The sequence below is a fragment of the Oryza brachyantha genome, chromosome 5 (genome assembly GCF_000231095.2).
Source record: "Oryza brachyantha chromosome 5, ObraRS2, whole genome shotgun sequence".
Lineage (NCBI taxonomy): Eukaryota > Viridiplantae > Streptophyta > Magnoliopsida > Poales > Poaceae > Oryza > Oryza brachyantha.
Genome location: NC_023167.2, coordinates 6,631,301 through 6,651,070, shown reverse-complemented (window position 1 = coordinate 6,651,070; position 19,770 = coordinate 6,631,301). Strand labels below are relative to the sequence as shown.

At 43.7% G+C, this 19,770-nt stretch overlaps 2 protein-coding genes and 1 pseudogene across 2 annotated transcripts; 1 reads left to right on the top strand and 2 right to left on the bottom strand.

Annotated features, from left to right (window-relative positions):
- Positions 1–704: 704 nt before the first annotated feature.
- LOC121054421 lies at positions 705–3,948 on the bottom strand (annotated as a pseudogene).
- A 667-nt stretch (positions 3,949–4,615) lies between these two features.
- LOC102714645 lies at positions 4,616–8,047 on the top strand. Its single transcript, XM_040524685.1, has 4 exons — positions 4,616–5,021; positions 5,136–5,764; positions 6,535–7,050; positions 7,546–8,047. Exons 1-4 carry the CDS (start codon positions 4,766–4,768, stop codon positions 7,714–7,716), a joined length of 1,572 nt encoding a protein of 523 aa, XP_040380619.1. The 5' UTR covers positions 4,616–4,765; the 3' UTR covers positions 7,717–8,047.
- Positions 8,048–11,472: 3,425 nt separating this feature from the next.
- LOC102714374 (B-cell receptor-associated protein 31-like) lies at positions 11,473–14,893 on the bottom strand. The gene is made up of 2 exons (XM_006654135.3): positions 14,514–14,893; positions 11,473–12,148 (listed from the first exon to the last, which is right to left on the bottom strand). The coding sequence occupies exons 1-2, from the start codon at positions 14,794–14,796 to the stop codon at positions 11,766–11,768; spliced, it is 666 nt and encodes a 221-aa protein (XP_006654198.1). The 5' UTR covers positions 14,797–14,893; the 3' UTR covers positions 11,473–11,765.
- Positions 14,894–19,770: the final 4,877 nt, after the last annotated feature.

Below are 19,770 nucleotides of genomic sequence, written 5' to 3'. Positions count from 1 at the left end.
GTCAAAGAGTTCCTGTCTTTCCAGATCACTATGTGAAGCATAGATGTTGGATAGCAGGAAGGTTGTTTGGTCTGATATTGAGTTGAACTTACAGGTTATGGAAGTGGTTGATGTCTCAACTGGTGTTCCTTGCAACTTTGAATCTAGACAAGCTACGATTAGGCCTCCTGAGCTGCCCGTTGATGGTAGGAAGGCTATGGCTAGAAAACTATTGATGTGTTGGAGTTTTGTTTCTTGTAAACAAACTATATCTGGTTTTTGTTCTAGCAGGGTTGAGTAAATCGCTGCTTTTTTCTCTTTATCTCCTAGCCCTTGTACGTTCCAAGTTATGATTTTTATGTGATCGAGGTAATCCTCTGAAGAGTGGAGGGGGAGAGAAGCCCAAGATAAAAAAGCCCCAAGTCGAATAAAATCACAAGTTGTCGCTTCACAAAAGGAAGAAAATAAATTCGATAGATAAACCGAAAACTGCTAGTAGACAGTAAAAGTCTAGATCGGTCCTTGAAGAGGACTATTTCATAAGCGAGACTATCTTGAAAAAGAGAAAGAACAAAAGTGGTTGGGCTTTGGATAAGCCAAAAGGCCTAGAATGGCAGAACAAAAGGATAGAGTGAGGTAGAAGCGGTTGGGCCTTGGAGAGGCTTCCCGCGGATACAAGGCCTACTAGTTTGAAAACTAGCTGTGCCGCCACACACTGGTACTTGTCACACATCGGCGTTGCTATCGGTCTTCCTGCTTGCTTTTTTGATAACTTCATTTCCGTTTAGCCCGTAGAACTATGCAAGCTGCCTGATGGTTTTCTTGCTGGTGGGGCTAGGCACGCTGTTGATCGACAGTTGCACTATACCTTCCAGCTTCCTTATTTTCTTCTGTGGCCTTGTTCAACCTCTGCTCGTGTTGCTCGAGTTTGAACTAGCCGTGTTGGCATTGGTCATGTGTCTGCTTGCTCGCTAAACTGGGTCAATCCACTCCCCATTATATGCTTCCTTAATACGTGAGCTTCTTCGTACATATACTGTAACATTTAAGTCCGACAGTGGAGGTGTGTTATCTGTGGGAAGTAGCTGGGCTGTTCAAGGGTCTTCTGGAGCAGTGAGCGCTCTTTTGAGTCCCTCTTGTGCCGCAAGCTTGTCTTTCTTCTTCTACTCGTAGTATTCTACCAGCTCTTGGAGAGGTTTCTTGATCAAGCAGCATGACCCTTCATCAAGAGGTGTGATTTCCATCAGGAGGCGGGATCCTGTGTCTGCTTGGTTTGTAGTGTGGTGGCCGAGATAGTGGTGGCAGGGTGCAGATGGGTGCAGATGGTAAAATGATCGGAGGTTCTGTGCGTAAGAGGGCTAAGGTTTGTTGCATAGGGATCTGTTGTATGGCTGGTTGCTCGTGAAGTGGTGTTAGTGAGAGTGGTGTCACTTCGGCTGCAATTGGGTTAGCTGGAATAACATTTTTGGTAGAATAGCGGCAGTCTATTTCTGGTAATAAACTTGATGTTGTGTTGGTTTGGGGCAGTAGTGTGTAGAGGAGGGTTCTTGCTGTCATTGTTGCAAAGTTTTGGTCGTTATGCTGTAGCAGGGAAAGGTGGGTTCATCTAGAGTGTCTACTTGTCTAGCATAAATCCAAAACTGGAATTTTTTTGCTAGGGCTTAAATGCACTGTCACTTTGTAGGCGCCTTGCTCAAAGTAGACCGTCGCATGTGGTGTGCGAACTGGGAAAGTTTGTGGCGATAGTTTGGGTGATAGAGGTAAGAAGGCCATGAGACATGTAGTCTAGGGTTGTTGGCCAAGTCATTTTTTGCCCTTAGCGCCATGCTGTCTAGCTGATCTAGGCTTCTTGAGATTGTTCTGGAGGAGCTTTGGGAGTTTAAGGTGTTAGCTCTATTGGCGGGGTTTGCTTGGGTGTGGATTGGGTTTTGAGATTGTCGCTTCAGTGTAGGGGTGGTGGACCAGCATGGTTGCCTGCAATGGGGTGGTCTTGGTGGTGGCGGCGGCGATGGACTGGAGGTATTGTTGTCCCAAATTTCATTAATGAAAATGTCAGCAATAACACCCGTCTCATCTGATTTGTGGAAGACTAGGTGATGGGGGATATGTTCTAAGGCCTCTACTTTGATCATGGCAAAGATTGCAGCAAATTCATGGTCGTGTAAGCAAGCGTGGTCTATATTGACTAGATTGGTGAAACCAGACAAGCAGGTAGCAATCCCCCTCCTGTGCCAAAACTCCAGAGGAAATTTCTCCAACGTGATGCAAACAATGTAGCAGTAGTTGAAAGTGAAAGCATTTTCACCTCTGTTGTGGGGGAGATGGAAACTTCATGGCCTTCCTCTCTAATTGGGCTCATCTGAATGCTCTATCTTGATTCTCTTGACGCAGGAAAATGCCAAAGGTTTGGCCAATGCCTCCCGCAGCGAAGCGTACCCGGGCGCCATTAAAATTGCGGTGAAAACCCACCGAAGCCATGGCACCGTGTTAAGCAAGGAAGTGGACATCAAGCGAGACCGGCCGCCCGAGAATTGCTAGCTCCATGTTGTGTCGGGTTGAGGTAGAGAGGTGTTTGTGGTGGGAGTGGTTTCTGGGTGTGGTGGTGGTGAACTATGGGCAACTGTGGCGGCGGTGGCCTGAGGACCTACAGACCAGCAAACAACTGGGACTCTACAAGCAGGCTTGAGATGGGAGTAGGAGAGACATTGGTAGCATCTTTGATGGAGGTTTTTTGGTCTGTTGGGGTAAACTAGCTAATGTTTTTTGTGGGGAGTGCTTGTGCTGCTCGATGCTGGGTTGCTTAGGGCGGTTTTATATGAAGCGGGAAGGGTGGTGAGGTTAGGATGTTGGAGAATGTTTCGGTTAGCAGAGCTGATTGTTTGTACGTGCTGCATGGCTGCAGGTGGTAGAATCGAGGGGTTTGTCTGCTTGTTATCATGACTTTGTTGCGAGAAAGAGGGGGTAAAGTGGTCTCTACCAGGTTCATGAGTTCTTCTATTCTAAGCCGATTGGGGGTATCCATGCAAGATCTTAGAGCGACTGACAACATTCGGTTAGGAGGTGGTATCGGTGGTTCTATCATGTTGTTTCTCTGGAAGTGGGATTTGTTTTGTATCTTGTTAGAGATACGGTTTGTCACATGTCCCTAAGGATGAGCGTGGCGGGAAAGAAGCTGAAATGGTAAGTTTGGTGCAGGTTTGAGAGAATGCTATGTCGATGCATCTTGATGAGAGTCCTCCACGTAGCAGCAACTCGTTGGTCACTGCTTTTGATGCCACTCTGAATTCAAATTCTCCTCTGGTAACCTGGCGGACGCGGGAAGCTTAGGGTAAGCTCCGAACTAGCCGGAGAGGAGGGAGGCTACTCTTTCTAGTGACAACGTGATGCCTGTTGGCTTTATTTTGGCCGTGAGCATCAGGGCCGAACGCAAGCTTTTGTTGATGGGGTCGCAAATACCAGTATGGTATCTGGACAACATGGTGGTTTCAAATCATGGGGGTGCGGGATGGTGGTGGAATGTTGCTTGCTTGGGCGAAGGCCGAGCAGCAAGCCAGAAAAACGGAGGAATGACTGGAGTTGGAGACTAAGGAGAGTGAAAAAACAGCAAGCAACTGGCAAGAAGGAAGGGAGCTAAAGAGATAGGCAGAGACTGAACACAACGACAACTTGGACTGAAAATGACTAGATGGGGAGGGGCACTAGTCTGGGAGCTCGAGGAAGGGAAGGAGCCGTCGTCATTGATGAAGCCTGTAAGTCGTGGTTGCTTCATCTTCGCCCGCAGTCAAGCATGACACCCCAGGTGACGAGGTCCTGGTCATGCATCCTGTCGAATACCTTGCACGCGTCTGCCACTCGCCCGCATGCCGCGTCGGCCCAGACCAGCGCGGTCCCGACATCGCCGTCGGCCCTGACCCGGAAGGCGAGCCCGTGCGCGGCCCCCGCGGCTACCGGGCAACGCGCGAGCGCCATGGCACGGAGTAGGGACGCGAGCGCGCGGCTCCCCTGCGCGGGTAGGCCCATGCGGTGGAGGTATGCGAAGGCCACGAGCGTGAGGCACGACGGCGATGCCGCCCGGAGCGCGGAGACGTGTGCGCGGTCCGCATGCGCCGTCACCGCCGGTGGGGAGGGGTGGCCGTGGCGAGTCTTCCCTAGCAAATTTTATGAGATAAAGCTCATGCCTTGCTTCTAATAATAATATATATGTGGCTTTCAAAAAAAAAATCCATAAATGCTTACATTTTGAAATTACAATAGGTTAAAAAACAGGCGTGTGTTTCGTTCTTAAAAAAGCTTTGTAGGCTACTTAGTGTGTGTTTGGATACTCCCAGCTTTTTTTAGTCCATGTCACATCGGATATTTAGACACTAATTAGAAGTATTAAATATGGAATATTAATAAAACACACCTCATATTCTGAACTATTTCATGAGACGAATCTATTGAGCCTAATTAGTCCATGATTAGCGAATGTGATGCTACAGTGAACATTTGAATTAGGCTTAAAAAATTTGTCTAATAAAATAGCATTTATTTATACAATTAATTTTATTATCGGTCTAAATTTAATACTCATAATTAACCTTCACATATCCGATACGACCAGATCGCTGTATCCAAACAGCCCCCGGAGGTCACCTTCCCCCGGTCATTTCTACGCCTACTCTGCTGCTGTCTTGACTTCACTCCACGGACACCCCTTGCTGCTGTACGCCTCAACGTGGACCCGCACAGTATTGTCATCCTCGATCGGATCAGCTGCCTCTGTCCATTGTTATCTCCGCGTCAGATGGCCATGTCCGTGGCGGACGCCGCCGCGGCCGCCTCCCTCCTCGGTCTCGCCCTCACAGTCTCGTGCTGCTTGGCGGCGCCTTCCATCACGACCCATGGCAGCGGGGCCGGCGGCTACGTCTCGGCCGTCGGGGACCCCGGCATGCGGCGGGACGGCCTCCGCGTCGCCTGGGAAGCCTGGAACTTCTGCAACGAGGTCGGCCGGGAGGCTCCCGGCATGGGCAGCCCCCGCGGCGCCGACTGCTTCGACCTCGGTTGGTCCATCACTCCATCCTGCTGTCCCATTTCGTAGAATTCTTGTCGCGGTTGCAGGATTGGTGAAGTTTTAGTTCGTCGAATTGACGGCGAGGATGGTGAAATCTTTTCAGAGAATGGGGTGGGCGAGCACGGCCAGCCGACGTACAAGGTGGTGCACCGGGTGACCGACGCCGACAACAACCTCCGTGCCGGTGACCCCTTCCCCGGCGCGCCGGCGAACATCACGGACGTCGACCTGTACGCGCCGGCGAAGGAGCTTTACCTGGGCGACCTGTGCCAGGTGACCGACAGCCCAGCGCCGTGGCAGTTCTGGATGGTCATGCTCAAGAACGGCAACCTGGACACCAAGGCAGCCATCTGCCCGGAGAACGGCCGGCCGGCGCGGCCTTTCTCGCAGACCTCCAGGTTCCCCTGCCCCGGCGGCGCCGGCTGCATGAACCAGCCGCTCGTGTTCCACAACCGCACCGAGCTGGACAGCGCCGGCGGGCGGCTCCGAGGCGGGCTGTTCGGCACGTATGACCTCGACGCGAAGGACCTCGGCAGCAAAGAAGTGTCGTACTACTCGGTGACGTGGGAGAAGGACCTCGGGAGCGGCGGCGGCGGCGCCGGCGGGTGGGTGTTCCACCACAAGCTGCGCACTTCGCCCAAGTATCCATGGCTGATGCTTTACCTCCGCTCCGACGCCACCTCGGGATTCTCCGGTGGCTACCACTACGACACCAGAGGCATGACCAAGATAGTAAGTCTATTCTGTTCCATACTGAAGTCCTTTTCACTTTCACTAGAGTATCACTGAGCTGTTAACTGTGTCATGCCCAAATTAAATCCAATAAGTTTCCTTCACCTTTCGGTTTCCATTTTCAACAAGATATCTGATGATTAATTATATATACCTCACTAAAAAAAGTATAGATATTGTCTGCTCTTATCCCGACTGGTAGTTGGTATGACGCCTTCTGTATTTGGTTGAAAATTTTGTATCATGTCGCATTCATTCGCTACTTTGTTTTACCATGCCGACAGGCAAAGATTTGTCCTGTTATTCGTTACTTTTCCTTGGCATTTCGTGAAACAAGAGAATAAGACCCGTTTAGTTCACAAAAATTTTAGAAGAAGAGCCACATCGACGCATACGGTCGTATATTTAAAGTATTAAACATAATCTAGTTATAAAAAAAATTTCAGATTCCACGGTCTTTTAAGTCTAATTAATCCGTCATTGGCACATGTTGGTTACTGTAGCACTTAAGGGAAATCATGTCCTAATTAGACTCAGACTCAAAAGGTTCGTCTCACGATTTCCCCATAACCGTATAATTAGTTTTAATGTTCATCTATATTTAATGCTATATTTATGTGTCCAAAGATTCGATATGATATTTTTTAAAAAAAATTAAAAAATAAACAAGGCCTTAATATTTATCCCATCTATTTAGTCTGTATATTTTTACACTGATTGTAGCTCGTATGCATTATGTTTAGAATCTGACTGAAACACGGTGATGCCAGGTGCCCGAGTCACCAAACTTCAAGGTGAGGCTGACGCTGGAGGTGAAGCAAGGAGGAGGTCCCAACAGCCAGTTCTACCTCATGGACATGGGCAGCTGCTGGAAGAACGACGGCCGCGCGTGCGACGGCGACGCGGCGACGGACGTGACGCGGTACAGCGAGATGATCATCAACCCGGAGACGCCGTCGTGGTGCACGCCGAGGCGCGTCGACCAGTGCCCGCCCTGGCACACGTTCCGGAACGGCACCCGCGTGCACCGCACCGACGCCGCGCGGTTCCCCTACGCGGCGTACCACGTGTACTGCTCCCCGGGGAACGCCCGCGCCGCCGAGCAGCCGACCACCTTCTGCGACCCCTACAGCAACCCGCAGCCGCAGGAGATCCTGCAGCTGGTGCCGCACCCGGTGTGGGGCGAGTTCGGGTACCCCACGGCCAAGGGGCAGGGCTGGATCGGCGATCCCCGGACGTGGGAGCTCGACGTCGGCGCCATGTCGCAGGCGCTCTACTTCTACCAGGTACTCTAATCTCCAATACATGGGGATGATTTGAAAAAAGTCAAAGTCAAATTATATATTTACAAACAAAAAATAATTTATACATAAAATTTTTATATACGTATTATTAGCGCTAAAAGGTAAGACAAATAAACTTTTGTAAAAAATATTTAAATTAAAAAAATCAAATTTTGACTTATAAGTACTCCCTCCATATTTTTTTATATATAACACCGTTGACTTTTAGAATCACGTTTGACCATTCGTCTTATTCAAAATTTATATCCAAATATGCAAAATTATAATGCATAATTAAAGTTTGTATAATAATAAATCATATTATAACAAAATAATTAATAATTATATAATTTTTTTGAATAAAACGAATGGTTAAACGTGGACCTAGAAGTCAACGGTGTCATATAAAAAAATATGGAGGGAGCATAAGCATAAGCAAAAAGATAAGTACGATGGATTATCCGGTTGATGGTGTGATGTTGTTGCAATTTGGCGCAGGATCCGGGCACGCCGGCGGCGAAGAGGCGGTGGTCGTCGCTGGACGTTGGGACGGAGATATACGTCAGCAAATACGCGGAGGCGGAGTGGACGCTGAGTGGGTTCGACATCCTTGTGCCGGAGGGCTGTGTTGGCTCGTCGCAGGGTGGACTCATCAGTCGCTGTTTCTAGCGTTGGTGAACCAGTAAATTGATGATGATTACTGACATTAAAATTGTTAGTTAGTTATTGGAATAATACCATGTTCCTCTTCTTTACTCGTGCGCTTTCGAGAGGCAGATGAATGCTCTCTTATCGGGAAACGGTGGATGGGAATTCTAGTCTACAGGACCAGATCTAGGGGGTGTGGGGAAAATTTGGGGTACTCCTTTATTGTGATCTGTAGAAGGCTCTTCTTTGACTTTTTTCGGTCTTAATTCTAAAAATTGCTTGGCATTGTGTCTAGGGGCTAGGTTGTAAATGCTCTTAGAGGAGGCGGGGTGCCGAAAATTTACTGGAGCTATCGAAGGGGGTGTGGCAATGGTAGTTGGGAGGGGGAGAGAGCTGCTCCGACATAATTTTCTTTTGATTCAGTGACTGACATGTGAGATCGAAGGTTGTGGGGGTCTATATTTTAACCACTACGTCAGAAGCAAAGTAAAGTAATGTAAGAGAATATCAATCCGAGAGGAGGAGAGGCCAGTGGGTCTCATCGGCACTAGGAAGGGGACGGAGGTGACGCCAAATGTGCGTTGGTGGTAAGTGGCAGCGCTGATTTGGATAAAAAACGACAAGAATAAGAGAAAAAATATATATGCATTATCAAACAAATCATAGACACAGTCTAAGTCATTCAAATTGTGAACGATAGATTAGGAAAAATAAAGAAACAGATATATCGTCCATCTAAAATATAGCTATTTTTATCATCCATTATTTGTCCAAAAAAAATCTATTCTTCCACGTACCTTCCCAACTCAACCATTTACATTCATTCTCTATTTAATTATTTTATCTATATTCTTTTCTCAACCAATCACAAACTTCATCAAATAATTCTCCTCTACTTTCTTAATCACCGTGTCCAGCTTCATTTTGGGACAAATGGTGAATGATATAAATATTTTTATTTTAAACTGATGGAGTAGTTAAATTATGCGGATTAATTCATCACTTATTGGTCACCCAAGTCATTTTAGATCTGCTTTTTCACTAGTCCAACCAAAGTCATAACTTTAGGTTCTCCATGTACACAACTCAAAAGGTTAGCCTCATGGATGAGCATCACCATCAGCTTTAAATGGTACTCCTATCAATAAAGCTTAAGGTTTTTATATACTGGTTGCAGTTAGCTGCCACGTCCTGTGTTTGTCACCGTAGAAACAACAGTGTTGCCCTTGCCCAGCCACGTGTTGTGACTGTTGTCCACGTCACTCAATCGCTACGCACCTCGTCTCTGCCCAGTGAGAGGGTTGGATGAACTTTCATCCTTTCATCCTTTCGATGTTTACGTTTTAGTCTTTTGTTTTACCAATCCTGCTGCTTAATGAATGGTTTTAAATTTTCTTTTAAGTCTTGCCGAAATAATTTATTTGTGCCTATATATGATACGGTGCATGTATTATTTGCAAAATATATTCTGATATATTGTTGTAATTGTCTTGTCTTCTACAAATGTTGGCGGCCAACTTAATATTATATTATGTATGCACCTTTGCATACCACTACAAGATTACAATTACATTACATGTATTATGTGTGTTTTATCCTTGGTGATTGTTCTATCAAACCCTCAAACTCTTTGTGTCGTTTGTTGTTTCTTGCAATATTTGGTTTCTGCAGCAACGCGCGGGATATTGACTAGTATTATCAATTTTGATGTGGGACTAGGGCTTTATTTGTTTGTCATCCTGAACGGGTAAAAATGAACCAACCAATAGTAGTAGAAAGGTAGGACACAAACGCAGTGGTCGGATGTTGTTTGCAAAGTGGTAGGCCCCAATTTTGTTTGGGGTGGTTGTAACAGTGGCATGGGTCCGGCTGTATCGGGACGACGCGTTCCTCGTGCTATCCGTCCGAGGTGTGAGGCACCACAACTACGCCTAATCTATCATTTGGATGCACTCCTTTCATCCATAAATGGTGAGCTGACGAATACAAGGAGACAAGAGATCAAGCCTTCGCATTCACCGGTGGAGGGAAGCTAGCGTTGGCACCGCGTCTGTGTAGGTGGAAGGTGCCCCTGCCTTGACGCCACGTCTGCTCCATCGGGGTGGAGGGGGCGGGGGGATTGTGAATGCCGTGTCATGTGCCCACCACCATCGATGGCGCTCTTCGACAACGCTAGGCTAGTCGCTCAGTTACATTGCCGGACTCGGCATGCTGCGACTTAGCGGTAGTTGACACACTATAGGCCGACATCGACCTATTAGGACCATCTTACGGCAAAAGTAAGCTTCCAGCTGTGCCTGGTTCCTCAGTGCTTTACCTTTAAATTAGGGACATTTGAAAGTCTATTCCACCGACAAGGCTCCTAAAATCATAGACTTTGCATAAATATATAAAAATTGTTGTCAGACACCGCGCAAGGACTCATCCATTATTTGAAGGTTTGTATTCCACAGACGAGGTGCCCAAAATCTACTTTTTGCTTATACAGTCAAGAAGGTTTGTAACACAGAATATATCACATCACTCATTTGGTAGGGGCGTACCAGTAATATTTGCCTAAATAAATTTAACAGTGATCCGTATGTATGGCTCGATTTATTATTCGTCAAAGATAATTCATTTGTGCAATAATGAATGACTTCACACACTTATGGCTAATAACGTATTAATTAGGCTTAAAAGATTCATCTCACGATTTTCCCATAACTACATAATTAATTTTAATGTTTATATATTTAGTACTCTATTTAGGGGTGTAAAGATTCGATGTGACGTTTTTAGAAAAAAATTTTAAAAACTACACAGGGGCGCTAGGAAGAAGACCCTCCACACCTCGAGCTCATTTTCAATGGCATTGTTGTCAGTTGTCACCGGCGATCATTGCGACGCAAACGAAGATAGTGGAGGGTCACCAATTATGAGCCCTTCCACATCTTGAAATGGTCAGTAGTACATCGATATCAATGGCCTACAAGGTGTTGACATGACTTCATCGCCCTGTTGCTGCCCCCGGAATGGAAGCATGCTGACAGTGCCAATACTTCTCTGACCGGTTCCTCAAAACCCGATACAAAAATAAATCGATGATAGGTCTGCCACGGTTGCACAAATGGAATATATTCCTTCTCTGCACGAGTTTTGTTGTGCTTTTAAATCCTATTAGATTTCAATGTGTGTGGTATTTCATTACTGTGGTTTTCTTATTCATGTGTTATTGCAATCCTATTTTGGCTATCCTGTGTCTTGAATTCTTGTGTTCTCCTATATGTCAATCAACAAGCAGTTTTAAAGTTTTCTTGTGTTTCGAAATCATGTAGGAATTCAACGTGTGTGTGGTATTTCATTCATACGTTTTTCTTATCCGTGTGATATCACAATCATGCGTTTCAAAGAAATCCAATGTTGAAAATTCTATAGATTTACTATTAAATCAAGGGCAAGGGAAAAATTCCTTCAAAATTCCTATGATTCTTCCTTCAATCCAAATGAGTGAACAGTGACTAAACCCTATACGAATTGAATCCTCCATTTTTTTTTCCTCAAGAATTCCTACCATCCAAAGGTGGCCAGAACATATTGGAAGAACATTTGCAGTGCTGTACGTATGTCACACGCAATTTCAAGAATCAGGTTAATTAATTTGCTCTTACTGCGATAGGAATGCCCTGTAATATACTTCTTCCGAAAAGAATTTTGCAATCTACAAGTTATTATAGTACCTAACTTTGATAAAGTCGATATTAACATCAACAAAGAATAATTGACTAAAAAGGGCTTCGAGAAACAATGAGGCCAAATGATTTGCTATTATTTCCAAAGTAGCAATACATGAAGAAAGAAATTGATGTCAGCACTGTAGTCATAGGCAATATATCCTTTTGGGTAAACAACTACGGTCGCAGTATTACTTATCCACACACACAGTCCCTCTCTCTCTCTCTGATATATTTCATCCATATGTAGTATTACCTATATATTCAATACAACACAGTACATCAGCAGCATTTGATATTCATGACAGGAGGAAAATTTACAGTAAGAAAAACTCCACGCATCACACAGTTGTGTAGTTATGTATTCTTTTTGCCATCAGAATGTGACATGCGGAGGTCCATTGACTGCAGTTGGCTCCTGAACTGCTCATTCTCCGCAATGAGACGCTCATACTCCGTAAGCAAACCTTCAGATTGCTTCTGTAAAGCCAAGGCGTTCGCTTCAGCTGTTTTCAGTTCCTCAGTTTTCTTTTCGGACAGACGCTTGAGTTCTTGCACTTGCTCATTCAGACTGGAAATCTCTTTCTGGTATTGTTGAATCCCCTCAACGCTTCCATGTTTTGCTTCTTCTAAGACCCTGCTCTGCTTTGTTACTGCCTCCATGTTTTTTTTCATAGTCCGTAATTCCCTGATATAGTGATGTAGCCGGTCAATAATTATCCCGAGAAACAGAGAGTATCCTGCAAAAGAACAGAGAAATGTCAACATTCAATCAATCCAATATCTAAAATTTCACCAATAGATTAGCATAAGAATATCCATTTTATGCCACTTATTTCTTGCCAGAGTTCATACCAATCTTTAAACCGAAAAGAGACATTGGAGTAAGACCATCTGACCTTGAGATATCAGAGTTTGCCAGAAATTAGACCCAAATATTATCTCTCCAATTAACAATAATTATGAATTAGATTCCACCCCCACAACCGCGCAAAGCTAATGGACCTGTCTTGATGCCATATACTTGTCATATACTCCCTCCCTCTATTCCATATTATAAGACTTTCCAAGTTTGTCTAGATTTATCCATGTATCTATATATAGTTTGTATATGTGTCTAGATTCATTAGCATATATATGAATCTTATAATGTGGAAGTAGAACGGAGGTAATAGGAAACAGAAGATTCAGTTTGTTCTAATAGACTAGAATGAATGGCTAATGCATATCCAATAGCCTCTCAAGGTGAAGTTTTCTTCAAAATTGTTGTCATGTGAAGCCGTAGATGCTCAGGAGGGGACAATAACACTGGCCGAGAAGCCAAGTGGCTCTTTCTTGGTTGTTGACTAGGCATGGCATGATTAGATTTACATGGAATCCTTCATAGCACAATTGCACGGATGGATAGATTGGATTTGAGAGGGGAGCAGACTGTTCATTGGTTGGAGATTGAGTTCTCTACTAGTTAAAAGGCAGTGTCCGTCCTCCATCCCTCTTGTGTGTACTGTGCTCCCATCCTGATAAACCTGAAACATACTAACCCCTTCACCTCAGGCATAACGCCCCAACCCCAAGAAAACTGAAAAGAAAAACACCACTCTCCCTAACACACACCACACCATATCTAGAAGAAAATTAGAACAAATAAACAACTTTGTTTTACTCGATCTATTAGGCCAATTCCTAATGGGCCCATAAAACAATCAATAGGATATCATAGCTGAGGGGTGGGGTGGGAGCAACTGAAATTATTCCCAAATCATTTAATATCATCTTTTTTTTTTTGAAATGACAGCATTTGCTACTATTGAACTCTGAAAAAAAAGTGAAGATAGAAGAAGGTGTGCGCTTTTATAATATGAAACTTCTCAGTGAGCAAATTTATGTGATAAGCAATCTGGCAAGCTACAAACATGTACATGATTTACCTACATAAAACTCTTGGTCACCATGATAACAAAAGCTTAAAAGAAGTGTTAAACATCTGCTATAATTAGTTTCTATTCTAGGATTCTTGTGGATGCTGGCAAGACTATATGTGAAATGCAGAATCTACATATAGATATCTAACGTAGTCATTCTTATATTTTGTCTCTTACTTGAAACTTAATACTCTGCCATATACAAAATTGATCTAATATACAATGGAATTGGATTGTGATTACCTCTAACAGATAGAGCAAATATTACGTATAGCAGATATCATGGTTAATTATATTAAAAATGCTGATGAAATATTAAATCTCGTGGGTACTTAAAATGATAATAATTGTGAAATAGTACCAAATTTTATAACATGAAGTTAGCATACATAAATGGGCTTTTCAGTCAAACTATTTTTCCTTGTGACCAGGAATGAAACCAAACATTCAGGTACTTTTTTCCTAGTTGTTGAGCTTATATAATTCATTTCTGCAAAAATATGAAGGCCAATCCAAGATGTCTGAACGTGTCGACATCAGAAGTTATTGTTTCATTGGATACTATCAGATGTGTGTAGTGGCCATTTCCACCTGTCTGGTAACAGAAAAGATAGGCTGGAACAATTGAGTGCATTTGGCTTTACCAAACCAAGATGGACATGTCATCTATAATATCTTTTTAATAATTTCATCTCGTCTCCATGATATTAACAAAATTTTATGGGCTAAACATCACGTTAATAACAAAAAGAAAAAGAAAAATCGACAACTGCATTGCAATACATGTTTTTGTTTCTTTAATGGGCACAATCAACCTGTATCCTAGCAAAAGTACGGCCTATGAAAGAGCACAACTCTCACAAACAGTAAACAGTCTCAAATTTATTTAACTGATGAAAATTTTGACAATAGAATGTCAAATCGTGTTGTCATAATGTTTTTGGGTGAATAACTTTCATAACATTATTAGATTAACAATAACTCGATGAACAATATAAAGACGTCCTGCAAATAATTTTTTTCACCCGCACTGCAGCACAACGTAATTATTCCAAGTCCTTCATAATAACAACATGACAATTTAATAAACATTTATCGCTTGAATTTTCCAGTCAACCGAAAGATCCCCAATCAACGTGTTCAAATTAGCCGCGGAGAAGAACAGGGGAAGACAAGCACGTACCCATAAGGGACGCCTCGAGGAGATGGCGGCTGGCGAGCACCTGGTCGGTGGGCGTGAGCTGGCCGAGATCCCCGACCCGGCGGCGGATCTTGGCGATGCTGTAGCCGCTGGAGCCGAGCACGACGATCATGGTGGCGGCGACCGTCCTGACCATGACGGGCCCTCGGCCGCGCTTGGCGCGGTCGAGGGCGAGCAGCGCGAGGCGGCGGGCCGGCGTGCGGAAGAGTAGCACGAGCACCAAAGCCGCCTCCGCGGCCAGCAGCGTGAAGAGGAGCTGGATCATGGTGGCGGCAGCGGCGGCTCCGTCGATCCGTCGAACAGGTGGCGGGCACGGAGGAGCAAGAGGGGGGGGGGGGGGATGGGGAAGCGGTGCCCGGTGGGATCTCGAGGAGGGCTAGGCTGGTACGGATATGAGTGATCTGCCACTCTTACACGTATAATTAATCTAGAATCATATTTATATGTTTATGATACAGGTCATAAAATAAACAAATATCTTACAAACAATACACATATTGGAGACATTCGCAAGTGGCATCTTGGTAAACTTTTTCTTCTTTTTACATACGCACAATTGCTAAATTTTTGCAAAAAGAAATGAATGTTGTTTGAAAATTAGATTAATCAGTTTTTAAATTTGTACGAGCTAATATTTAATTAATTATGTACTAATAACTTTCTTCATTCATTTTATGTACGCAAATTAGACTAGTTGGCACAAGTAGCTGCAAACACGACCAATGATCAATTGTTAAACTCACCACGGTATCAGTCCAAAATAAGAGAGACAGAATAATGGTTTCTAAATTCTTTACACCGGTAAGACTTAGCCTATCGGCATCGCAGAACGGAAAGTATAACTACCATATGATTAATTTGTGAATTTAAAAGTTAAAAATATGATTTATTTTATCTTTAGATAAACTTATCTATAGAAAATTTCAAATGAAAGATATCATTTAAAACAATTTACTACCTCTGTTTCAAATACAAGATGTTTGATTTTTTTTTTGCAACGTTTGAACATTCGTCTTATTCAAAAATTTAGTATAGATATAAGAAATGACCAGTCATGCTTAGTTCTTTTGATAATAAAGTAAGTCACAAGCAAAATAAAGGATATTTTCATAATTTTTTAAATAAGACAAATAATCAAACATTACAAATAAAAAAAAGTTAAACATGCTACGTTTCGGATTAGGAGATATTGGGCGAGTAGCTAATTTTATTAGTTTAGAATATTTACCATGGACGGCTTTGTACTTTTGCCTTTTTTTGTTTGACACTCCTCACAGAATGGATGGCATGTTGAATGTTGTGGAAGTAAAGTTTATTGTCAAGTCAGTCAGTCCGGCCTGATCTAACTGTGCCGATTTTTCGTCTGGTCAAAATTTAGATTTTAAAATTAATGTTATGCACTTTTGTTAGGTTTATTTAACTTTTTTCAAAATTGACATAAAAATACATATAATTTTTTTATCCACCAAATAATTAAACGGATGATTTTAGTTGGGGATAGTGGTCGCTGTTTGCCGGTGATCCAATACGCGTGGCCAACACACAGGTGGGAAGCTTGGACTTGCGTTGCTGTGATGGTGCGGCTGATGGCTGACAACCTGACACGCTGGATTCTATGAATGATGAACAACCAATAGCTGCCTGCGACGTGTATGGAAGCTAGGAAAGTGTTGCTGCCTCCATTTCATAATATAACATTTTGACTTTTTTATGTGGTAATGTTTGATCATTCGTCTTATCTAAATATTTAGTACAAACATAAAAAATAATAAGTCGTGCTTAAAGTTCTTTTCATAATCAAGTAAGTCACAAGCAAAATAAATAATATTTCTATAATTTTCGAAGAAGACAAATGATCAAACATTACAAGCAAAAAATCAAACATCTTACATTATAAAACGGAGGGAGTAATAACTTTTAGTTCCCAAAAACCTTTTTCAAAAACATTATATCGAATCTTTGAACACCTAAATAAAACATTAAATATAGATGAAAATTAAAACTAATTACACAGTTATGAGAGAAATCGTGAGACGAATCTTTTGAGCCTAATTAGTGCATGTGAAGCATCTAGGCCCCGTTGTTAGTTTTAGTAATTAATGACAAGTACTACTTATGGACTAACCGTTGTCTTTGAGAAATTTATCTTGAGTTAGGTTTACTTATTGTGTGCAGATGGATGATCACCAAAGGATTAAAATTGACGGCGTAATGTGAAGGAAAAAAATGGTAAAACTAGTGTTTATGTTTTAAATTGATCGATGTGAAGGGCGATCAAATTTGCTAGTTTATTCTTTAGGTTTCTCGTACTATTAAGAGGGGTAATTACCTAGAAAAAGATGATTTTGATTGCCACATTAGGTCATTTGCATTTAGACTTGGCCAAATTATCATGTCAGAATTATGTTGTCTCTATGTGGACTGACTAGGGCCCGGTCAGACCGAGGCCTGTATGCTGGTCTGATCGATGCGCTGAGGCCGGTTTGACCGCCGGCTATAGCCCGGTCAAACCGGCCCCCTGGTGGCCGGGAAGTGCGCCTGTAATGGCCAATGCAGAGCCGCCAGAGCCGAGGTCGGTCAGACCGAGCCTAGGACGGTGTGACCGGCCAACCCATGGCGGTCTGACCGGCCAGGTCGACGAGGTCCTCTGACAGGGCTTCAACGGCTAGTTTTCTAGCCATTGCAGAGTAGCACGGTCTAACCAGTCACATACCTTTGGTCAGACCGGCAGAGAACTGTGTTGGGGGATTTCGCCCCCAACGGCTAGTTTTTGTGGGTGGAAGTATAAATACCCCCCACCAGCAGCAAGGGACTACTGTTGGCACTCGTTTCATTTGCACACACCCCTTGCATCTCTCACACACCCACTTGAGTTTTGTGTTCATCCATCTAGTGTGTTAGAGGTTGTTTTAGCCAAGAGTCATGTGCATTGCTTCCATTGTAGAGCTAGTGTGACACTTTATTATCTCCGAGCCAGGTCATCGATTGTTACTCTTGGAGGTTGCCGCCTCCTAGATGGCTTGTGGAGGAGTTGCTCGGTGACCTCTCCAAGAAGATTTTGGAAGAGGCCCGACACCATTTGTGAGTGGTTTGGAGTTCAGCACCTTCGAAGTGAAGGAAGAACTACCCTGAGTGATCGAGGCTGGGGTAGTCCTCTCTATGGGCCAGCTCTCGCTTTGCCCACCCCTTGACGAAGGGGGCGTGCGGTGGCTTTGTGGTTTAGCGGTGGAGTTGAGCTCGCCTTAACGGGGAGTAGGAAAACAGCGAGTTTCTAAACCTTGGTGAAAATTTTCTTGTCTCATTGTCTCTTTTACTTGTCGCATTTACATTTGTGCTATTTACATTTCTAGAGACATACTTGAGCCACTTTCACCCTAGGATTGCAAAACATAACTTATTTGTTTAGTTAGTCTTGTCCTTCACCGAGCCTGGCAATTTAGGTTAGTTTTGATTAAGTGTCATTTAATTTTAAATCCCTTATCCACCCCTCCTCTAGTCGGCATCTCGATCCTACGCATAATTAATCATAGATGCTACAGTGCCAACATATGCTAACGACAGAATAATTAGACTCAAAAGATTCGTCTCACAGTTTCCAGGTGGAATACAAAATTTGTTTTGTAACTAGACTACGTTTAATACTTCAAATTTGTGACTGTACGCGTTGACGTGGCCTCTCTCCTAAAAATTTTTGGGAACTGAACGGGGCCACGGCTTTGTCTCAAAATAACTTTATTTCTCATTCATCACATATCTATCAATACAAAAGCTAAAAGAATAAAACATTCTATTTTATCAAATCTCAGTACATTTATCGTCTGCTCTATCTATTTTCAATCAATTTATTTATTATTTTTATCAACTCTAATTCAATAGTTAATCAAAATAAATTCATTCTAGGACAAACCGAAATGGCCAAGGCCCCGTTTAGTTCTCAAAAAATTTTAGGAGAGGGGTCACATCAGCGCGTAATTTAAAGTATTAAACGTAGTCTAATTACAAAACAAATTTCAGATTCCGCCTAGAAACCGCGAGACGAATCTTTTGAGTCTAATTAATCTGCATTAGCACGTGTTGGTTATTGTAGTACTTATGGCTAATAATGTACTAATTGAACTGAAAAGATTTGTCTCACGATTTCCGTTGTGTAATTAATTTTAATTTTCATCTATATTTAATGCTCCATTTTGGTGTCCAAAGATTTGATATGATGTTTTTGGGAACTAAATTTTGGCCTGAGACCATTTTAGTTATGGAAAATTTTTGGATTGAATGTCACATCAGATATATTTGAAGTAATAAAATAAATTACAGATTCCGTCAAGAAACTACGTGAAAATTTTTGTTTTGGTAACTAAACAGGGCCGGAGTGTTACGCCCCAAATTTCCTTTCGGGTTTAATCGACTAAAAATAAACCGTTACAAATAATTAGTTTAATTAAACCAGGAGCTAAACTCCAATTAAAATTATCTAAATAATTGGAAGTGATATGTCAGGGTATTTTAAAATATTCCACGGGCATCAAAATACGCTAATGAGATTTTAAGTGTAAAACTCTTTCCTCTTCTTTTCCCTTTTCCCTCTCTCCTTGTCGATGGGTTGGTTTCGGCCCATCCCTCCCCATCGGCCGCTCGCTCCCTCCCCTCTATCTCTGTTCACCCCCCTCTCTCTGGGCCTGCTCAAGGCCACGGCCAAGATAGCCACTAGGTCCGTTTCACCTCCCTCCCTCTGCCCTACCTATCAGGGGTGTCCCTTTCCTCACACCCCCGAACTAGGTCGACCGACCGACCTCTCCACGCCCGTGCCTACGTCACCTGCAACTGCCGCCCCTCATCGCCAACAGGTGGGAGGACCTGGTCCTCCCACTCCGCCCCTACTCCACCCATGTCGTGCCGACAACACCTCTTCACCTCAGCCGCAACCACCGTTGCCCGCCTGACCCTTTAAAGCTATTCCACCCCTCCCCCCATGTTGCACTCGCTCCTATTCTCCACCCTTGCAGTCGCCGCCAATGGTGAGCAATCGCACTTGCCCCCTTCCTCTATCCCGTAGTGTTGCGTCGTCATCGCACCGTGTTGCCATCTATGCCACGTTGTTGCACTGTGCCTCATCGCGTTGCCTCTCCCGCGCTACGTGTTGCGCTCGCGTCGCCGGTTGCCGACCGTGTTGTGCCTGCACCGCTCACTATGTGCCACCGTCATCGTCGCAGCGTCGCTGTCCTCTCCTGTCCCTTCCCGC